Genomic DNA, 19,388 nt, shown 5'->3' with positions numbered 1-19,388 from the left:
CTCTGTAAAAGAGACCCTTATCTTGTTTTTTCTGGCCTTGGATGTTGGGGTGCTCCGGGATGTGGTTGCAGTAGGCCCACTTATTCCCACTGTGTGGCAGGGTAGTATGGGGAATTGAGGTACCTACTGAGCCAGTTGGAGCCTACTCTCCTTTCTCGCCTTCTCAAGTTTTACATCCCAGCACCCACCCTCTGTTCATACACACATCAACATGGATGGATGTGTATTTTTGTGCATTGTTGTGTTTGTGTGGCCAGTATATGTCTATATGTCTGGGGTTGCTGTGCCTCAACTTCAGTACAACATAGTCATAGAGGATGAAGGGTTGCCCCTCCTACTGCCCCTCCTCGTTGCTGCTTCCTTGGGGATGTGAGTACTTGGTGTTTCAAGGGCTTATGGCCACATGATCTGGTGTAGTTGTCGACCCACTTCCTTGGGAGTTGTGATCCAGCGTGGCTAGGCCTCTTCTGTGCAAGGAAGGGGATTCATTATTTTAGCTTCTCACCCTCATTATCACACTCACACAAGAAGATGCTAAGTTTGTGTATCTGTTTTTGTTTCTCTCGTTAAGGTGCTGTTTGTCTTTTGACTGTGCTTTATTTATTACATTTAAGATATCTGAAAGCCTGATCATCAGTAGTCCTACAGACTCATTGCTTATGATCCTCTGGCTCCTCTTGAAAAACAAAAGAAAGATGTTTGACTTCCTGAAAGTGGCATTCCTCTGTTCTTAAAGAATGTGATTTTTAACAGTCACGTGGCTTAAAACTTCCATTTTTGATTAACCTTGGACTTCCCATGATTCATCGAGCTCATCTTTACCATGCATTAATGCATGTTATTCATTTTTTATTTTTCTGTCTTCCATATGCTTCAAGCTTTATCCTTTCTTTGTTAGTCACAGTTTTTGCTATTGGGCTTAAAATTTTTTACATAAGCACACAATGGTCATTTTTCACTTCTGAGGATCTTAGCATTTAGGTTAGCCAGCTAGTGATAACCTGCTCTTATATTTCTCAAAAATCCACAGTTTGAACTCTCCCCACATTTCAACCCTCATTTCTCAACATAGTTGTCATGGTCTGTACAGGGTCTGATGTTTTTGTGTTTATTTTCTGTTCCTCTCTCACTTTGTAAAAGTCGCTTTGAGTTCTAGGTGGAAGTGGGCTCTGTGGGTTTGCCTGTGGGCGGAGTTCTGCTCAGATTGTCCTTCTCATACCTGGGGGCTGGATGGTGTAGCAGATCTCTGCCAGATTGTCTTTGCTATGTCTCTGCTTGTCATTGACTAACTTTGTTACCTTGTTGCCAGTCTGTGCCAAGCCATGCAAAACCTCTCCTGTTCTCCTCATGTTGCTCTGAGGAAATCTGAGTTCACCATCAGCTGCTTACCACCAGAATCTATCACCTATAAGGTGAAGGACTTTCCAGAAATGTCCCTACCTGCACAATGACCCTTCCTGGTCCTCAGCCACTCAAGCCCTCAAGTAACAGAGTTAATCCAGTTCTCTAACTCTTTCCGCACAACACACATCCTTCTTAGCCTCAGCTAATTTCCCCCCACAGACAGCTATTCTTCTTTTCAAACACTTACGCTGAAAAACTACAAACTACATTGCACAGCTGAGTAAAAATGTTTTATTTGTAGAAGTGGGCAGCACGTTGGTTAGCACTGCTGCCTCACAGCAAGATCTTCATATATACATCTAACTGACTTCAGTATGAGTGTCAGGTGTAAAGTAAAGCTGGGACGATTTGTCAAAAGATTTGTTGACACAAAATTTACAAATCTAAATGTTTAGATTGCTGGTTTATGAACAGTAAAATTCTCAAAGCCCTAAACTTCTCTTTCCTTCTTTGTTAACATTTAGAAATATTCCTTTATATATCATTGTTCCTATAATTGTTATTATAACCCAGTGTTACAATTCATATAATATGACATCAGTAAATATGAATGCAGTTCTGTTATTTCTGGATTCATTAAATGTTCAAAGACTCTATGTAGACTTGGATTACCCCCCTCCATAAAGCACACTTTATTCGGTTTAGTTGAAGAGTAATGCGTTGTTTTAGGCGTTAATCGTCTCTTCGTGCTGTAATATATTCACACAGCGACCTCGTCCGTCTCTTATTTCAGTCATGCGCAATACAAACTGCAACCTCACCACTATGGAAGTAGCCACTGTGATTCACGCAGGGACCAAACAGGAAGTAAAGTTAGGGAAAGGCAACCGGCGTTCGACTTCATCATATTTAAAATAAAAGCACTAATAAACGGTACAAGGTAACAGTGTATTCACAACTGGTACTCTGCACAAACCTGCTGCACTGTTAAATTATTGTTTTGTCCACTGAGATAAGACTATTGATCTCCATAGGAACAGCAGTGGATACACTAGGTCATGGCCCTCATGAACAGCACATGCAAAAAGGGATGACGTTACTAGTGACATGGTGATGCAAAATATATCAGCGTTCCACCACGTTTTACTTCGGGGTATGTTGAAATTTTCTAAGGTAGGCGCTTTCAGTGTTTCATATTTAATTTTAGCCTTACACACACTCCCTCAAGATACTCCCCCTTTTGCCAGGAAATAAGATGTTCTTAAGGCGTCGCCTTCAGGTATTACCTGAAAGGCTGACTCGGCCCCGTGTTAAAATTCTGTTGATCTTTCTTCAACACCATACACAGATGTTTTGACCATAAAATCATAGCAGTTGTTTCTTCGTGTTCAGCTGGAAGCTATTTAATTTTGGAAGGGCTTATTTTGATATACAGGAGTCGATAAGTGTGCTTCTAATGTTCCTTCAATGAATGAGCCTTTACTTTTCGTTGTATAAGAATAGAATTAAATGGTTTTTCCATCTTTACTTAAAAGTAACGTTTTGGAATCTTGTTTTTATTTGTTAAAAAGCACATTGCTTTGCTTTGCATTAGTTAAAACATCTCAATTATGAATATATGAGAAGAGGTTGGAATATCTTTCTCCTTGCGGGTTTTATTTTGAAACGTGCTGCCGAAATTGTGAAGTTTACTTTTGTAGTGGTTGACAGTGGTAGCTGCTAGCTTACACGGCACCGCAGCTCCGGCGGGACAGCGATGGCACTTAGGCGATATGTATCTCAAAAAAATCAAACGGAAGGCTGGACTGAGCCGCTAGTGATGGATATGCAGTAGTTCCAGTGTTATATGCTGCTTTAAGGAGTCTCTGGACACCGCTTATCAAGCTGAGGACATAAAGCGTAACTTAGCAGGCTTGTTCTTCACGGGGGAGGAAGTTTGTTGCGGCGAAGGGAACATAATAGGAAACCGGGGAGGGACAAACTATCTCGACATGGAGGACTTCGGGTCGGCCCTGGAGAAAAATGTGGCTGACCTCACGGTGATGGACGTGTATGACATCGCCGCAGTGGTGGGGCAGGAGTTTGAGCGGATCATAGACCAGTATGGCTGCGAGGCTCTGTCTAGGCTCATGCCCAAAGTGGTGCGGGTCCTGGAGATCCTGGAGGTGATGGTGAGCCGCAGCAGCATCAGCCCGGAGACCGAAGAGCTGAGGCTGGAGCTGGACAAGCTGCGTCTGGAGCGCATAGACCGGCTGGAGAAGGAGAAGAAGCATAGAAAGGTCTCACACTGCACAGCCACAGAGCCAATCACTCTCTGCTATACAGAATAAAAGTGGAAGTCAAGATTTAATTTGTCAGTGACTGTCAGACTATGTTTTTGATCCGTGTAGGACGTGTTCAGATCGTCTTCCTAGGACAATACTAATACCACAGTAAAATGTCCTGCATTTATAATGTGATCAGAGTCAAAGTGTCACTCTGCTCTAAAACGAATCAGGCACAATAAAGTTTTGGATGTTAAACAAGTTGAACAACAACAACACCCCTACACATACACAGAGTATTAATATGATCCATTACAGTCAATGTTGTATAGTAATATTTTGCACTCAACCATAGAAAAAACAAGAAAACAACAAACAGTAAAATATCGACAAAAAGCATTACAAGGCACGTGGATAGTGGTAACAATTACTTAAGTAAAAATCCTATAACAGGAAGGATGCCCTGCTAAAAGAGTATTTTTTTCATTATATTTAAATAAAAGCAAGTACTGAAAGTAAAACATGTATAAAATGCTTTTAGTGCACATTATTAATGTATAACACTAAATAGAAATGCACAAAATGGTCAAAAAATTAAAACATCATAGCTGCAGCCATAGTAAGTAGCATTTTTGTGTTTCAGTCAGAATAAAAGCTGGACATAAGCTCTAAGAAGTGAAGCAGGAGGTGAAATTTCTAAACCTTTACTTTTTTAAATAGATAGCGGGGGAAGTGACTCTGGTTTCAAACGGAAGTTAGATTAGAAAGAAGTCTACGATAAAGTGATCCTGTTTCTGACATGATTTATAATCTTGGCAAACACTTACTTTGTGAACTTATGATCTGAATTGCCTTTTCAAGTCTCATTTAATAACATACGATGTTAATTTAGTAAATTCTAGTCATATTTAAAGTAAAATCGACAAATCAGGTTTGGGGCGAGGCTTACTTTGATTGAAAAATCACTACAGTATGAATACAGTGTCACAGTGTGGCTGTACGTAGTATCATCAAGCACTTCTGTCAGATCAAATCCTTCATCATTATGTCCCGTTTTAAATACAGTCTGTGACTGAAGTTGGTTGAGGTGGAGCTCCAGTGGTTGAAATGACTTTACATACAGATAGTACTTATTCTAAATCTAGATATAGATTCATCCAGTGTGGTAGTGAGGTGAGTATAAATTATTAATTCATATTCATTGGTGTAGGAGTTGGGTAAACTTTAGAAATGTCTAGGAATGGGTTTCTTTTTCCAATGGTTCAAGAACCACTAAAAACAATTTATGGAGTAAAAATGTATTCATACACCATGAAAGGAAAAAAATCATCCTTAACCACATGCTGTATTTTATAAGGCAATTATATATTTGTATATAATCTGAAAGTAGCTATAGCTGACAGACATAAAGGAACTGGGTAAAAAGTACATTTCCCTTTGGAATCTAAATGTAAAGTATTATGAAATGGTCAAGTAAAATCTAAATGCAGTGCATTAAAGCATCGAGCTTTAAATGTTTTCATTTATTTTCCATCTTTGTGAATCTAAAAGGAGACCCTGTGTTTGGGGTTTGAAATAAGCCGGACACTCAGACTGCTCAGTGCTATAAAAAAAGTTAGTGTCAGTTTCTCGTGACAGTGACTGAGCCAGTGGTTCACATATTAACTGTCTCGTGACCGTGATAAAGCGGAGAAGGCTGTTTGTGCTGCAACTCACAGGCCATTTGAAGCCAGCACAGTTTTCACATGGAAATGAAAAGTTCACATCCACAGTGAAAATATGCGGTGTAGTGTTTATTGGCTCCGTGCACAGTTTTCTTTTGTGTATATAAAAGCTAATGTAAGAGTTGTGCAGCAGTGTATATAATAATAAAACTTTGTGTAGGTTTTTTGTTTTGTTTTTGTCATGAACCCAATGACTGAACATGTAGCATATGTTGCCCATGTGTAGTGCACATGCTCCCACTAAAATCAATGAAACTGATTCCAGCAGGCCTCGGAGCAGTGTGAAATGGCACATGTCCACAGAATCCGTCATTTCCACTCCTCCCGTGCACAGTCTGCGTAGCCTCCCGTGGTACCTTCACCATGGTAGCGACCAACGTGTCAAATTTTGCATGTTTACAATCCTTAAAAAGTCTTTAAAATTCTCTCTTGTTGATGACTGCAACTCTTACTTTTGCTCAGAATCCTAACTAGCTGTTCAACAACGATTCGGATACAGTCACCTCTGATATAATTGAAAATAAACATTTAAATATGGAATCACATTTGAAAAACATGCATCACACTTTCAAAGTAATAGTGATGTTTGCCTATTCATTCACAGGTAAACTGGAAAAATGAAGTACAAACAGCAAATTATGCATTCTTGTTAATGTGGCTGCTTTGACAATATGAACAGAATGACTCATGCTTCCTGTTTCCTGTTTGTTCCTGGTTTTCCAGTTGCTATATGAATCATCTAGGGTCTGAGTGACTGACTTGAGGAAGATGTTTCGTTTTTAGTATCTGCCAAAAATTTTCCACAATTTAAAGCAAGTCAATTCGATTGTGTTTTATAGGCTTTTGTCATTAACGCATTACTCTTTGATATGACAATTGTGTTCTTTAAAAGCAAATTACTGCAGTAAATTCTGAAAGTTAGAGATGTTGAGATTTCTTTTTCTTACACATGCGCATAAACCACAAAGAGGAAAAACTCAGAAGACCACAGCAGTGCCAGTTTTGTTTTGTAATGCCGGTCTGGGCACCATAAATGCTCGTAGAAACTATGTCCATCCAGTTGTTGTTGAGATAGTCAGGACCAAAGTGGAGCAATGCATTGATCCTCCCATTACACAACCAAAATTATTGCGAATGTTTGCAGTGAAATTGCTTGTTGGCTTTAAAATGGTTTCTTTGAACCAGGGAAGCAGGTCTGTACATAAGTGCTTGGTAATATTGCTTTTATGTACAATCACCTTGCAGTCAGGCAGCAAAAAAAACTCAATGCAATGAGGCCTTCAGTCCGATTTTTTAACTCTAGTTTTACCGAGCCATAACAAACGTGATCGGTAATGATACATGTACAGTATAACAGTTTGTGTGTATGTGTCTGAGTGCAGGAGTTGGAGCTGGTGGAGGATGTGTGGAGGGGAGAAGCTCAGGATTTGCTCTCCCAGATTGCTCAGCTGCAGGAAGAGAACAAAACCCTTCTCACCAATATGTCCATGAAAGACCCCATGAGCGAGGAGGAGCTGCAGAGGCATGAGGGTGAGGATGTGGAGCTCCATCTAAGAAAAGTACTGTCTAGCTTAAAAGAAAAAGAAAATGTGTTTGTATGTGTGTTTTTCATGATACACACCAGTTTACAAGTGACTGAGAATGTGAATGACTTACAAGTCAGTTGCTTTAAAACATTATTATGTGTTATTCACTAATATGTGTGTAGAAATGTTACTGCCCTCTACGCAAATCTTTGAGACCAAGATTGAATCGAGTCAAAAGTAGGCTCATTGAGTAGGCTTGTCACTTTTCAGGGAAAGTGTGGTTATGCATTGTTCCTACAAAGAGCTTTGCAGTTACTGTCGGATTTCTGAAACATGTGCATGGGTAATTTTTTTTTACTAACACTGTGAGCATGTTCCTGATAATAATTCCAAATAACAGACTCCTGCTTCAGTGTTGGGAGTCTGCATGCTACCACTCAAAACCTGCTAATACCTAGTAATGTTTACATCACAGCAGAGCATGAAACAGCTTGTCTTTTGCTGATTTTCCTGGAAATTCAGTTAAAGTTTCTGCCGTGTGCGCCCCGAAACTTGTCCGTTTGCCCTCGATACGTTTCTCATGTGTGTGTCCCTCTCTCTCTCTGCTGTGCACGCAGTACCACACTCAGATACAAACACAAACAAAGGGAGCCTTCTCTGTGTTAATGGTGAGCCAGTCTCATCCCTGCGTCAGAGGCTTCTCCGTGGTCTCACACAGAGGCCACAGTCACCCTGACGCACAGACCAGCTTCAGTGTACAAGCACACCTGCCAGCCTCACACACAAATCAGAGCTCATGTCTGCCTGTCAGCCCAGATGAAAAATCTATTTGTCCTGTTTATTTTTATGGCTGACAATTTTTCCCCCCTCTGTCACCGATTTCCAGGTATGTCAGAAAGGGAGAGGCAGGTGATGAAGAAGCTCAAAGAAGTGGTGGACAAGCAGAGAGATGAGATTCGAGCCAAGGACCGTGAACTGACTCTAAAAAACGAGGACATAGAAGCAGTAAGGACACAAAAACTCGGTGCCTCAATGAGAAGAGGCTGTTTTTTTTCTTCTTGTGTGAATTATAAAGAATTCAGATATTTTCTATATTTTAAATATAAGAGAGGCCTGGTTAGATCGAGCAGCAAATGTTTTGGCTCAGTATTAAGCAGACATATTTGCTGCCAGTGTTTTAATGTTTAAAAAAAGGTAAAAAAAAAAAGTTCAGGGATAGAATGGGTCTTCCGAGCATCTATTTAAAAATAGCTAAAAATAGATTGTAACAAATTAGTTTTCCAATCATTGATCAGACTTTTGTTTCTTAAGATTATTTTATCAGAGTGCCCAAGTTCCCTACCTTCAAGTTCTAGCTTCCCACCTCAACATAGGCTAAGAAACCCTGGAAATGTGCAAAGTATTTGTTTATTTTCGTAAATAATTTCTGCAAAGTCTCAAATAATTTAACTTCTTTATCTTGATTTTACAAACCTTTGAAGTGGATCATACAAGTCTCAAAAACAAATAGCCTACATGTATAATTTACAAAGTCTCACATTATCAGATGAAGGGTGTTTGATGTGTTTTGTTTGCCTGTGAGTATTTCTTTTGTATAGATTAGGTTTCAGATAACAAAGAGACCCCACCTAAATGCGACAGTGTAGTGTGAACAAGCCAGAGTAAAGGTCATGCAAAGGACATCACTACAGACCAGTCTGGATTGTGTGGCAAATTGAAGACATGGCCATAGATCTGGAAAAGGTCAACGAGTCAGAAGCTGACATAGAGGACTAAAATTTCTCCAATAAACATGTAAAATTTCACAAGATGGCTTTCCAGAAAATAACAGCAGAGCCAGTTTTTTAATGTCAGGTTCAATAAAACCTTTTTCACAGCAGACATTTTGACGTGTCACCATAGGCATCAAAGCTTCAGATTTTTTGTAAAAAAAAAAAAAAAAAAAGAGCCCCGGATCTGTTGATCTGTCATTCCAGTCATGCATTAAACACCCCCAGAATGTGCTGGTGCAAAATGCAAATATGCAGGTTTTTGGTTCTCTCAGAGCGAGAGAGGTTATACATGTTACAGAAGAGGTTACACAACTCATCTTTTGGCCTTTGGCCATAGCTCTGCTATGAATATGGAAGTATTTTTAAAAAGGATGGATGAGTCCTGGATGAGGTGGTGGATAAAGGGAACGTAAAAATGCTGTGGCCTCAAGTTCAGGATGTCGATGAAGAAGATTCTTTAGCAAGTCAGCTAATCTACTATTGATCTACTGGTTTTCCAAATCTTTGTCAGAAAACTAAACCATTACTAACATAAATATCAGCAGCTCACACTTTAGCTTGTGAATACAGCTGTATACAACATCATAGATAAGACTGATACCAAGACATGTGCTTATGTGTGTAGTAAAATGATAATTAACATGGGTTAATGATCTAATTATGACAAAAAAATACAGTTTAGGGAACAGTTTTTGTTGTCATAACCTTCCTGTTTACTGTGAGCAGGATGGGAGACAGCAGAGGACAGATGAGACACCAAAATAGCTACTAGAGATCTGAAGAAAAAAAACTTGGATAGGCAGATAAGACACAACACAGAACTATGTGATAGTATGTGATACTACAGTTGAACATTCAAAACAGGAAACATATCAGCCAAGTAAAGGCTGATATGTAAAGGTTCCTGAACATTTCAGGAGTTATGTGAATTTGTACGCATGGGTAGGTAGAAAAATAATGTGCATTGTGAGACTTCAAAATGTTCTTTAGTCCAAGATTTTCCACATGTGAAACTTACTTTAGATATACAGTGAAGTTGAGTACTCAGACGTCACTCATTTGGTTTCCTTTGCTGTCATGCTGGGAAAGGCAGCCTAGGCACTCGCACTCTGAAATGCTAAGGCCCAGGTATTTTAGGATATTAACAGTGAATTTCCATTTCAGTCATTTATATTATTTCACTTGTCCATGAATTTAGCTGTTCATTTGTTCTGTGGCTTTAGAAACCCCCTGACACCCACTAATGGTTTGTGTGTCACCCAGTACAGCACAATCAATATCTCCTCAGACAGATTGCCTGAAAATGCGTGCTCTTACCTTTGATGGGTGGCTTTTACCTCCTGTGTGGCAGTTCTGAGAAACGCGAGACCATGCAGCCCATTGTCTCTCTGTTTCTTTCTCCAGCTCCAGCAGCAACAGTCTCGACTAATGAAAATCAACCATGACCTGCGCCATAAAATCTCTGTGGTAGAAGCTCAAGGGAAAGCTCTCATTGAACAGAAGGTTGAGCTGGAGGCCAGTGCTCAGGCTCGGGGACAGGAAGTTGCTGCTCTTCGACAGGAAGCGGCACGCTTAAGGGAACGGCTTCAAGGAGAGCTGCCTGCTCAGAACCCGGACGAGCCCCCACCTCAGCCTCCTTCACCCGCAGAGGTAACAGCACAGGGAAAACTGAGCATAACTTTTTCTTTTCACGTTTTAGTTTTTTGTACAGATAACATTGCTTACTTTAATGTGGACCTATTACACAAGCTCTATATTTCTTAATTTTTGGACTCTCTGTATGTTATATAGTTAAATAATCCTTCTCTATCTTATGCTGGGCCTTGGTGAAGCCCTTCAGGTCATTCTCTGTGTGAAACAAGATGTTTTTGCTAAATTCCCCCAAATTCTTCTTCACTGCCCTTTGCAAACAAAACACAGAAGTTTTGTACTAGCAAGTAGGTGGGGCCAATGTGAGATGACCATATTAGGAATATCCACTGTCATAATGTCATACAGAGCCAAACACAGAAAAAATACTTTAGTTAGGGTAGTCTGAAGCCTGAGGTATTGGAATATTTGTACATACATTGGAACAGAAAATGATGGTGAAAAATAATAAAAGAAACATTATTGGAAGTTTCCCCCAGCTTCCATCTTTGTGTGAAGCTAACCTTTTAGTTTGATCTTCTCTTGACTTGTTGTGAGAAATGAGCAAACAAACTAGCATGTTATGCAAATCGTTTGCATTGTATAACAGATTTGATCATTTTCACATGCAGTTGTTCAAACCACCATCTTTTATTTGAACTGTAGATTGTGCACCACAAATCCTCGGAGCAACTCAATAGTTTATTTATATGTCTCACAAACTGTCTTTTGCCTCACCAGTGTGGTAAAATTGCTACAGTGTTGGTGGGGGCTGAGGGCTCCTCAGAGCTGACACCCGGGGGGGTTGATGGTGTATCGTGGCCTCTGTGTGGTTCCCTCAGCCCAGAGACACACGAGGATGCTGAGGACGATGCAGTGTTGCTTTGGGTAATGCAAATGTGCTGATTGGAACTAGAGTGATGTGATTGTCCTGACTCTAACTCCAAACCTGCACTCCTCCCCATGGAACATTAGCCTTGTGGGTATAAACAAAGGAAGATAGTAGACTAACATTTCTGTGACATGTGGACTGTGCTGAAACAACTCTGCATGGGTGTCAGAAAGCTAACAGAGTATCAGTAGGATTTCCTCTCCACAGCTAAGTGACTTTCTGGACAAGTGCACTCATGACCCCTCTAAATATAGAATACTGCAAGAGCCCAGCCTTCAACGACACTTGAATCTGTCCTTTCATGCACCCTGAGATTGAAACACAGACAGCAGGAAAAGCTACAATTAAGTGTTTCTTTTTTATTTCTCTGCTGTAATAGTGGTAAGAAAGAATAAAAAAACAAGAGTACTACAATGTTTTTTTTTTTTTTAAATGTAGCTACATTTAAGACTTTTATATTAACTACAATTGATGTTATGTTTCGAAACACATTAAAACACATTCAGAAAAATTTCATAAATGATAAATGAATGACAGCTCTAACTAGCCAGTTAGTGCAGCTAATGACATGAAAGCTCATGGTTGAGGTTTTTTTAGCCGCTCAACAGTATTCACCACACTGATGGAAACATCTGACGTGCTAAACAAAGGTGGAGACATGCCGATAAATCTGTTCTCACGGTGACACTGAACCTGGACTGAATCTGAGCCAAATAAACACACTAGACGGCTGCGGTGGAAGATGTACATGCACCATTGTCTTTACTACTGTGTGCTCTCAGTGAGTCAAACAGGTCTGTGTGTTCTGGCTCTTTGATCCCTGATAAATGAGAAAATAAGCCACAGACCACAGCTGACTCACATCTGGTCCTTTTCACTTCATCAGCCTCCAAAACGACTGTTTTATGTCCGAGATCAGCCTTCAGGAGGTGGCCCAACTCTATTGAGATGCCTATCTGTTCACCTTGGTGTACAATCAGTGGTTACAAGTTATCCAAGTTATGCAAACATTTCCTGCTGTTGCTGCTTGACATTAACCAGCAAGATGCAAAGATGGTCTCACTTTAGCATCGGGGCTGCTAGACAATAAGCATTTGTCAGTTCGACCACATGAAAAAATCTGTACTATTTGGTTTTAAATGAAAGAAAAAATATAAGTAAGTAAGTAAGGTTTATTTATTAAGCGCTTTTTTGTAGACAGGCAGTCACAAAGCGCTGTACACAAAGGTTAAAATAAAGAAAACATTAAGTAATAAGATAGACAATATAAACAAATATATAACAAACATATAAATGTAAAATAATTTGTTTGAAGTGATGCAGGGAAGAATAGTTGTGAAACAGCCAAGTGAGCTGAAAATGTCTGGAGCAGACAACAAAGTCAGGAGTGGCTGAGCTAAAGCGCATCACAAAACCATTTTTTTATTCATTTGCACACACATTCGGATAATCTCTAATGTTTAAAAAGTTTGACGAAACATGTGATTCCAGTTGGACTTTGAGATTGTGTACAGAATCCTGAAAAGCGTGAGAATTTTAGACATTTTAGAGTAGAATTTTGCACGAGTGCCTCGTGTCCGCAGCATGTGTTTCAGGTGTTTTCCTTTAACACTCAAGTGAATTTCTCTTTGCTGAGTTAAAAAAGCTAACAGCATTTTAGCTCACAGACTGGGGTGAAGTCTGAACTAAACCAATGCATTGGAACAAAAAGGCCCTGTGTCTGACTTGTAGTTAAACATTTGCCACCAGGAGGCGATGTGCGATGAAGATATGCCTGCTGTGTTCCAATATTTCACTAAGGTATCCTTACTCCCCGCCCCTGCCTCTTCCCTTCTGTTCTCTGGTTTAGTTTACTCTGTGTAATGTATTTTTCTCTCGGCAGGAGGCACTGTGTGAGGAGGAGTCAGGGGGCCTGGATCCAAAGGACCCCAACAGGCCCAGATTCACTCTGCAGGAGCTGAGGGATGTCCTGCATGAGCGGAATGAGCTAAAGGCCAAAGTGTTCCTGCTGCAGGAGGAGCTGGCCTACTATAAAAGGTACATATAGGTGTTAAACATGTTAATATTGACAATTACCCACCTCCTGTGGAGAGAGATATTTATGAGCTGCACAAAACTGTGTTTATCGTGTGCTTAAAGCATCAACAGGATTTAGAAGTTTAGTTTTCTCAGTCAGACCACACAGGGCCAGCTTCTTGCTGAGTGCTTTAAGTTGCTGTTTCCTCATTAATATATGTTAAAATTGCACTTATTTGTAGTTGTTTTCAGTTTAATTATTATATTCTTTCATGTTTATGCTCTGTTACTTAGCACAGTTATATTTTAGCCTCGTGTTTCTTGTACTGTTATCTCTGCTTTTACTTCAACTTTCAGACTTTTGTTTATGTGCTTGTGAAGCCTTTTCGGCCGTAAGATTATTATGATACTTTGGCAAATTATGTTATTGGTGTCCACCTATATCATAAGTATGGGTGGAGGGACTGAGTAAAGAAATATTCAGTCCCTCCACAAGGGATAGACATTTACTATGACTTGTTGTGGGATGATGAAGAGAAAAAAAGACATGCATGAAGAAGCCATAAAGAAACCATATGCATTTCCCAATTAAGATGTATTGCTTGATGTATTCTTAGTTTTAGACATTGTTTAATATTTTTCTTGGAGGGTTGCTCACAACCAACACAAGTTGCCACAGAGCTTTAAAATCTGACTAACAACCCATTTAAATTCTCTAAAGCATATTTTTTGTTCCCTTTTTTCCGCACATCTTTTGGTCATCCCTCTGCCAGCACATTAAGTTAAAAATGTATTTACTCCAAAAAAATCCCACTTTTTACATCTAATTCTTTTTGTCCATCTGTGAAAAAGCCTGATATGTTGTGCTTCATAGACAAAGTAATCCTGATCTCTGTAATTCTGGTTGTCTCTGTGTTTGTAGTGATGAGGCAGACGAGGAGATTGGAACTCCATCTTCTTCTCCCTCCCCTGAACTAAGGACTCGCTCCCGCTCTTCTGCCCAGCCAGAATCGGGAATCAAACGCCTGTATGTGGAGCTCACACTCACACAAATACTCTCACTCATGTAACATCTGCTAATGAAAACACTTGCCTGTGAAAACCTTGCTTCCTGTGATTAATGGGAACTTTGCATGCTGTGAGTAGCGGTTGATTATTTGGTCTCTACATGCTCAGTCATTTGCATATTACATGCTTGTTCTTGTCTCTTCAGCAGCAGTGCAAGACGCTGTTTCAGGCTGGCAGCTTTAGCTTTAGACTTCGCTTCCCTCGTGTGATACCATATACTATATATACTTTACTTTACAGAGGTAGCTGGGCTACTAACAAGTAAACATACATTTATCCTGTGTTTGTCAGCCATGTACAAACTGGAGTCTGTGGTTGTTTCCAATTAGCTGTCACATTGTGACAAGGACTCAAGACTAAAAGCAGCTCCAAGTATTCTAATTGTAGGACACTTTACTATTTTATTAACGTAATATTTAATTGAATGTCTTTTTTTTAGTGTTGAGAATTTTTTAATGAAATTGTTGACCTGTTAATCTGTGTCTCTGTATAGCTCTCTGATACAGAGTACATATCATTCCTGTAAGTCCTGTGACTGTATGAGGGTAAATATTTTCATGAATGTAAAACTAAAAGTATTCAAAATATAAAACAATTGTTTTCCAAAAAAAATAAACAGACATTAGAAGATTAGGGTGATATCAATAAATGGTCATTTTTACAATATTTTTTAGTATTTAAAAACATGTTCTTTGTATTTTACCATGCATTACATTATTTATACGAGGTGGCTGTGCCTCAGGAGGAAGAAATGATTCAATCCCAGGCTGCTCCAGTGTGTGTGGCAGACTATTACAAGCTTTCTGGTTAAGTTTTTTTAAATTAATTCTATGGCAGCTCTGTCAGTGTGCACAGTAGCAAGTGTAAGTACAAGATTTGGGACATTAATTAAATGTATCAGGAGGTGTCGCTATACCAATATGGTGGCAACATTAGCAGCAGTTTGCATGTTTATACAGTTTATCTGTGCAAACTAAGTTGCATTCACTGTGTTTTGGTTTTTAACATGCTGTGAGTTGTTCTTGGATTTTGTTGTATTTTTTAATTCAATATCATAATTTTATTTTCCTCTCTGGTTTAAAATAAACTCAGCTTGACATCTTTTGAGCTTTAATGAGGTTTGGTTCAGACAGAGGTCAACGGTTGATGTGGTCCTTGTCCTCCCCCATCCCCTATGTATGTGTGTTTTCGTGTCTTTACCTCTGTGTAACAGGATCTTCACCGCTATAATGCCGATGGTAGCGGCTGGTTTGATCCCAGATGACCCCACTTTACAGCCAATCAGATGCCTCATGTCACTTGTATGACTCTATATTTGGTTGGCTTTGCAATCCATCACTGTCTCAGCTAACAGGCTTCACCCCCTTTGCATGTCCACGGGGTTGCTTTCTTTTCGCACCTTTGTAGTATTCTGATTGGCTGATTGTGGGGCTGTCTTATTGTGTTCGTCGAATGAGACGACCAAGGATCGTGCAAAAAATAAATCAGCCAGTCAGAATAGTGTGTAGTCTAATGTCTCAACTTTTGCCCTCACTGACCATCCTGACTGACCATGCGCACTAAAAATGATTGTGTGGAATTTACAATATAAATTGATCTAAAGTGCTTTTAGATCATAGCTAGGGATTAATTTAATTTTTAATGCTTTAATATTTTATCATCTGCCCGGATCAATTTACAGAAAATGACGAAATAATTTCTGCTACAATTTATGAATTTTTACAATAGTGTATTAGGGCAGGTGAAGAGGAAAAAGCGGCTGGGTAAGAGGGGGTAAAATGACAGAGAACTTTAGAGATGAAAGTAATAGGTTCATGAGGGAAAAATCGCTGAAAAATAGTGTCTGTGTTTTGTAGTGATGAATGCAGCACATCACCTCACTTGACAAGGTTAAATTGGAAAGAAAATTACATATTGGAATTAAGGGGACGTTTAAATGAGCAGAAATTTACTTCAATTCCTATATAGTTATTTCACCTTAAGTGGTTTGTAGAGTTTTGTGTTAATTTGAATCAGGGTTACAACAGAACTTGACATATGACAAAAGGAAAACAATCCTGTTGACATTAGAAGTGTTCAGATTAAGAGAAACCAGTTTTAAGTGTCAGGAGCAGATATCCAAACAAAACGACTGGTGTAACATAGAGGCATTTGTTTACACTAATTTTACAGGAGGTGTCGTAATTAAAAACTAAAATAATTCACTTGTGATGCATTCTGTTAAATTTGCCATTACTCTAACACTGCTTTACATGTAGCTCATACTCAGTGTTAGCCCTACACATGGAGTTGTAACCCACCGCCTGTTTCTTCTCTCCGTTCTCTCGTCTCAGGTTTAGTTTCTTCTCACGTGACAAGCAGCGGAGCTCGCAGCGCAGTGCACATTTCGATGTCGGCTTCGGCTCGTGGGCAGGCAAAGACGACGTGTACACCGAACAAGCCCAGGAGGCGTTGCAGCACATGTAGACACCGTATGGGACTTAAAACTCTTAACACTCCCATCATTCAACTGCACACCAAACCAACACTAGCAACTCACACTGCAGCTGAAATGCCATGTACATGAGGTGAGAAGATGGCAAGAAACAAGAAGAATCTAATGTCCTTGGAAAAAATACTGTGTATACTTCAAATTCTGCCATTTAAAAAAAAAAAAAATCCCTGAAAGTGTTTTACAGGATTGACGTGCAGGCGAGAGGGTAAACTCAGGTTGACTGTGGAAAGTGGAATTTTTTGGCAGGTGGTAAATGATAAGGAGCCGGAGGTCCGGAGTAAACAAGGGGGGAAATGACTGCACACCTGAGTGTCACTAGTTTTTTTAATGAGAGCAACATTTTAATATCCCATTTAGTTATTTCAAATTTCTGTCAAGTAGGCAGCTAATCAGTCCATCACCAGCGTTTTGCAAGTTGAGTATGCAGCTCTATGAAATCTAATTGAGGCCTCTGTTTAAATGTTGCATGCAGTCACAATTTAAAGCTGTGTGAAGGTGTGAAGATATTTTGTTCTCATATTTAATGCAGCAGTTTCTGTGACTAAAAAGAATGAATGCATAAACACTTGGGTATGAGAATTTAAAGTACTCATGTAAAGTGAAAGTTAGATTTTGGCCATCATAATCCCAATTTGTCTTTGCATTTTTACCCATTCATAATAGTTTTTACTATCCTATTACAGGATGGTTTAAGCATTTTAGCATTTCATGACATCTCCTATAATGTTGGCTACATGTTGTATGTAGCCAAATAAGCAACATTGTGGCTTTAATGTTGAATTAGTGAGTCATTAATTCACATATTTGTACTTTTTAAGTCAATGTTTGCAATATTCCATCATTTCATGGTAATATAAAAGCTTTGACATGGTGAATTAGTTCATTATAAAACTTTTCCAGTTTTATTTAAGTCAACTACTACTGATGAATTATTTTACATTTTTTACTCACTCATCATGGTTTAGTATAAATTTAACACCTGACTTAATAATTTCTTGTTTTTATGATCTGAAAACCGTAAATGAATGTAATGCATTTGACTAAACAAATTACAAATTAAATTGTAAGATTTAGCAAGCCCGTTTTATTTATTAGATCTTTATAATACTAGTGATCTTTTTATAGATTAAAAGTTGTAAATCATAGCTTGAGCTTTTTGTTCATTGCTGCAATTTTTTATTTTCTTTTAGTCAATCTAATTCTAATTTATTAACTTAATAATGATGTATTGTCTCATAATTTTGACATAGTAAGCTCTTCACCCACTATAGTTTTGACTTAGTATCTCTTTATTTTGTTCGAGAAATTTGTATATATTTATGTTTGTGATGCTTTTTTCTTTTTATGTGCCCCTTTTCTCTAACAATTAACACAGATTTCTCTTTTGTGAAACACAGAATAGCTGTGCCATGGGAATTCCTCTAATATTTTACATACAAACTTACATTTGTCATAAAGTCTGATTTCATGCTTTCAGTGACAAACGTGACGCTCCACACTGTGCTCATGCAAACCTGCAGTTTTGTAACACCAGCCAAACCATAGCAGGCAATAATAAATTACATCTATATGATTCTGTTTAATTTCTATAATCAAACATAGGCCCGAAGAGACAGTGTAATATTGTATTTGAATCACTTATAACAAAAACATACAGCAGCTTTCACTTCAAATAAAAGCAAAATAAATTAAAATGTATTTTAATTAATACATATTATGTCATCAGTAAGAGCCTAAATCTTACATTACATTTGCACTTTTTCCCTAGATAAAATATTCATATTCAGCATAAGCAGCAATAATAACCCCGAATATCATCACACATGTGCAAAATAGAAGTCAGTGCGTTTGTGTTTATATGCATCATTTATACAAGGCCTCAAATTTAAACATGAATCAAGGCTCTGTTTAGAAACAGTGTAAGTCATGAAGGATTAATTATTTCTCAGATTGTGCATGGTTTAAAATAATGGTAATTAAGCTGAAGAGTGTGTTTACATTTATTTTTAAAAAAGACTATTTTGCGGATGGTGCTTGTGCTTTAACAGCTGATGCCTTCATGGAAACGTTAACAGTAGTGGCACTTTATCTTCATTTATACTCACCCAGGAAGGTGGAATAAATGAATGGCAAATGAAAAGATTGAGAAATGAGGCTAAAGACGTGTGTCAAAGCAGCTTCCCCCCTTTTATTAAATCACAGATATGTTAAAGAGAAACTATATTTTACATGTTATTTGGAAGTCAAAGGGATCTGCTCAATTTATTCATGAAGGAATTAAACAGTGAAATATTTTAAGGGAAATGAACTGCTACCCGAGTGCTTACTCCAATCTTCATTTTTTTCCTTTGAGTCTCCTATGAAGCCCATTAAAGTGGAGATTTAAGAGATATATTGAATGGATCAGTGCTTTATGAAATTCAAACATGTCACACCAGTAATAAAAATCTGTAATATTTGACATTTTTGCACGTGTTTTTTTTTTTGTTGTTGTTTTTCCTAACTTGCATAACAGATCGCAGTCACGTTCAAGTGTTTGATTTGTTCATAATTGTAAAAGGAAATGGGCAAGGGAACATACATTTGTAAACAAAGAACATCCAGTGTGGTAAAATAACTGGTGTGGGGGAAAAGTTTAACTACATTAATTTTCCTCTGT

At 38.6% G+C, this 19,388-nt stretch overlaps 1 protein-coding gene across 4 annotated transcripts; it reads left to right on the top strand.

The window, feature by feature from the left end:
• Nucleotides 1-3,051: 3,051 nt before the first annotated feature.
• Nucleotides 3,052-19,190, top strand: rilpl1 (Rab interacting lysosomal protein-like 1). Of its 4 annotated transcripts, XM_086301495.1 has the most exons (10): nucleotides 3,052-3,623; nucleotides 6,715-6,862; nucleotides 7,745-7,863; nucleotides 10,035-10,280; nucleotides 11,001-11,147; nucleotides 12,901-12,951; nucleotides 13,034-13,188; nucleotides 14,090-14,194; nucleotides 15,449-15,536; nucleotides 16,569-16,708. In XM_086301495.1, exons 1-10 carry the CDS (start codon nucleotides 3,336-3,338, stop codon nucleotides 16,572-16,574), a joined length of 1,353 nt encoding a protein of 450 aa, XP_086157621.1. In that variant the 5' UTR covers nucleotides 3,052-3,335; the 3' UTR covers nucleotides 16,575-16,708. The 4 variants fall into 4 exon arrangements, with proteins under 4 accessions (XP_086157621.1, XP_086157620.1, XP_086157622.1 ...); XM_086301494.1 differs by lacking the exon at nucleotides 15,449-15,536 and having other exon boundaries at nucleotides 16,569-19,190; XM_086301496.1 differs by lacking the exons at nucleotides 12,901-12,951; nucleotides 15,449-15,536 and having other exon boundaries at nucleotides 16,569-19,190.
• Nucleotides 19,191-19,388: the final 198 nt, after the last annotated feature.

The sequence above is a fragment of the Aulonocara sp. 'chitande type north' Nkhata Bay genome, linkage group LG7, assembly GCF_057382095.1.
Source record: "Aulonocara sp. 'chitande type north' Nkhata Bay isolate Kocher_YH1m ecotype deep benthic linkage group LG7, A_spYH_male_GT1.1, whole genome shotgun sequence".
NCBI classification, from domain to species: domain Eukaryota; kingdom Metazoa; phylum Chordata; class Actinopteri; order Cichliformes; family Cichlidae; genus Aulonocara; species Aulonocara sp. 'chitande type north' Nkhata Bay.
Note: the sequence above shows the minus strand (reverse complement) of the source record. Positions and strands in the feature narration are given on the sequence as shown.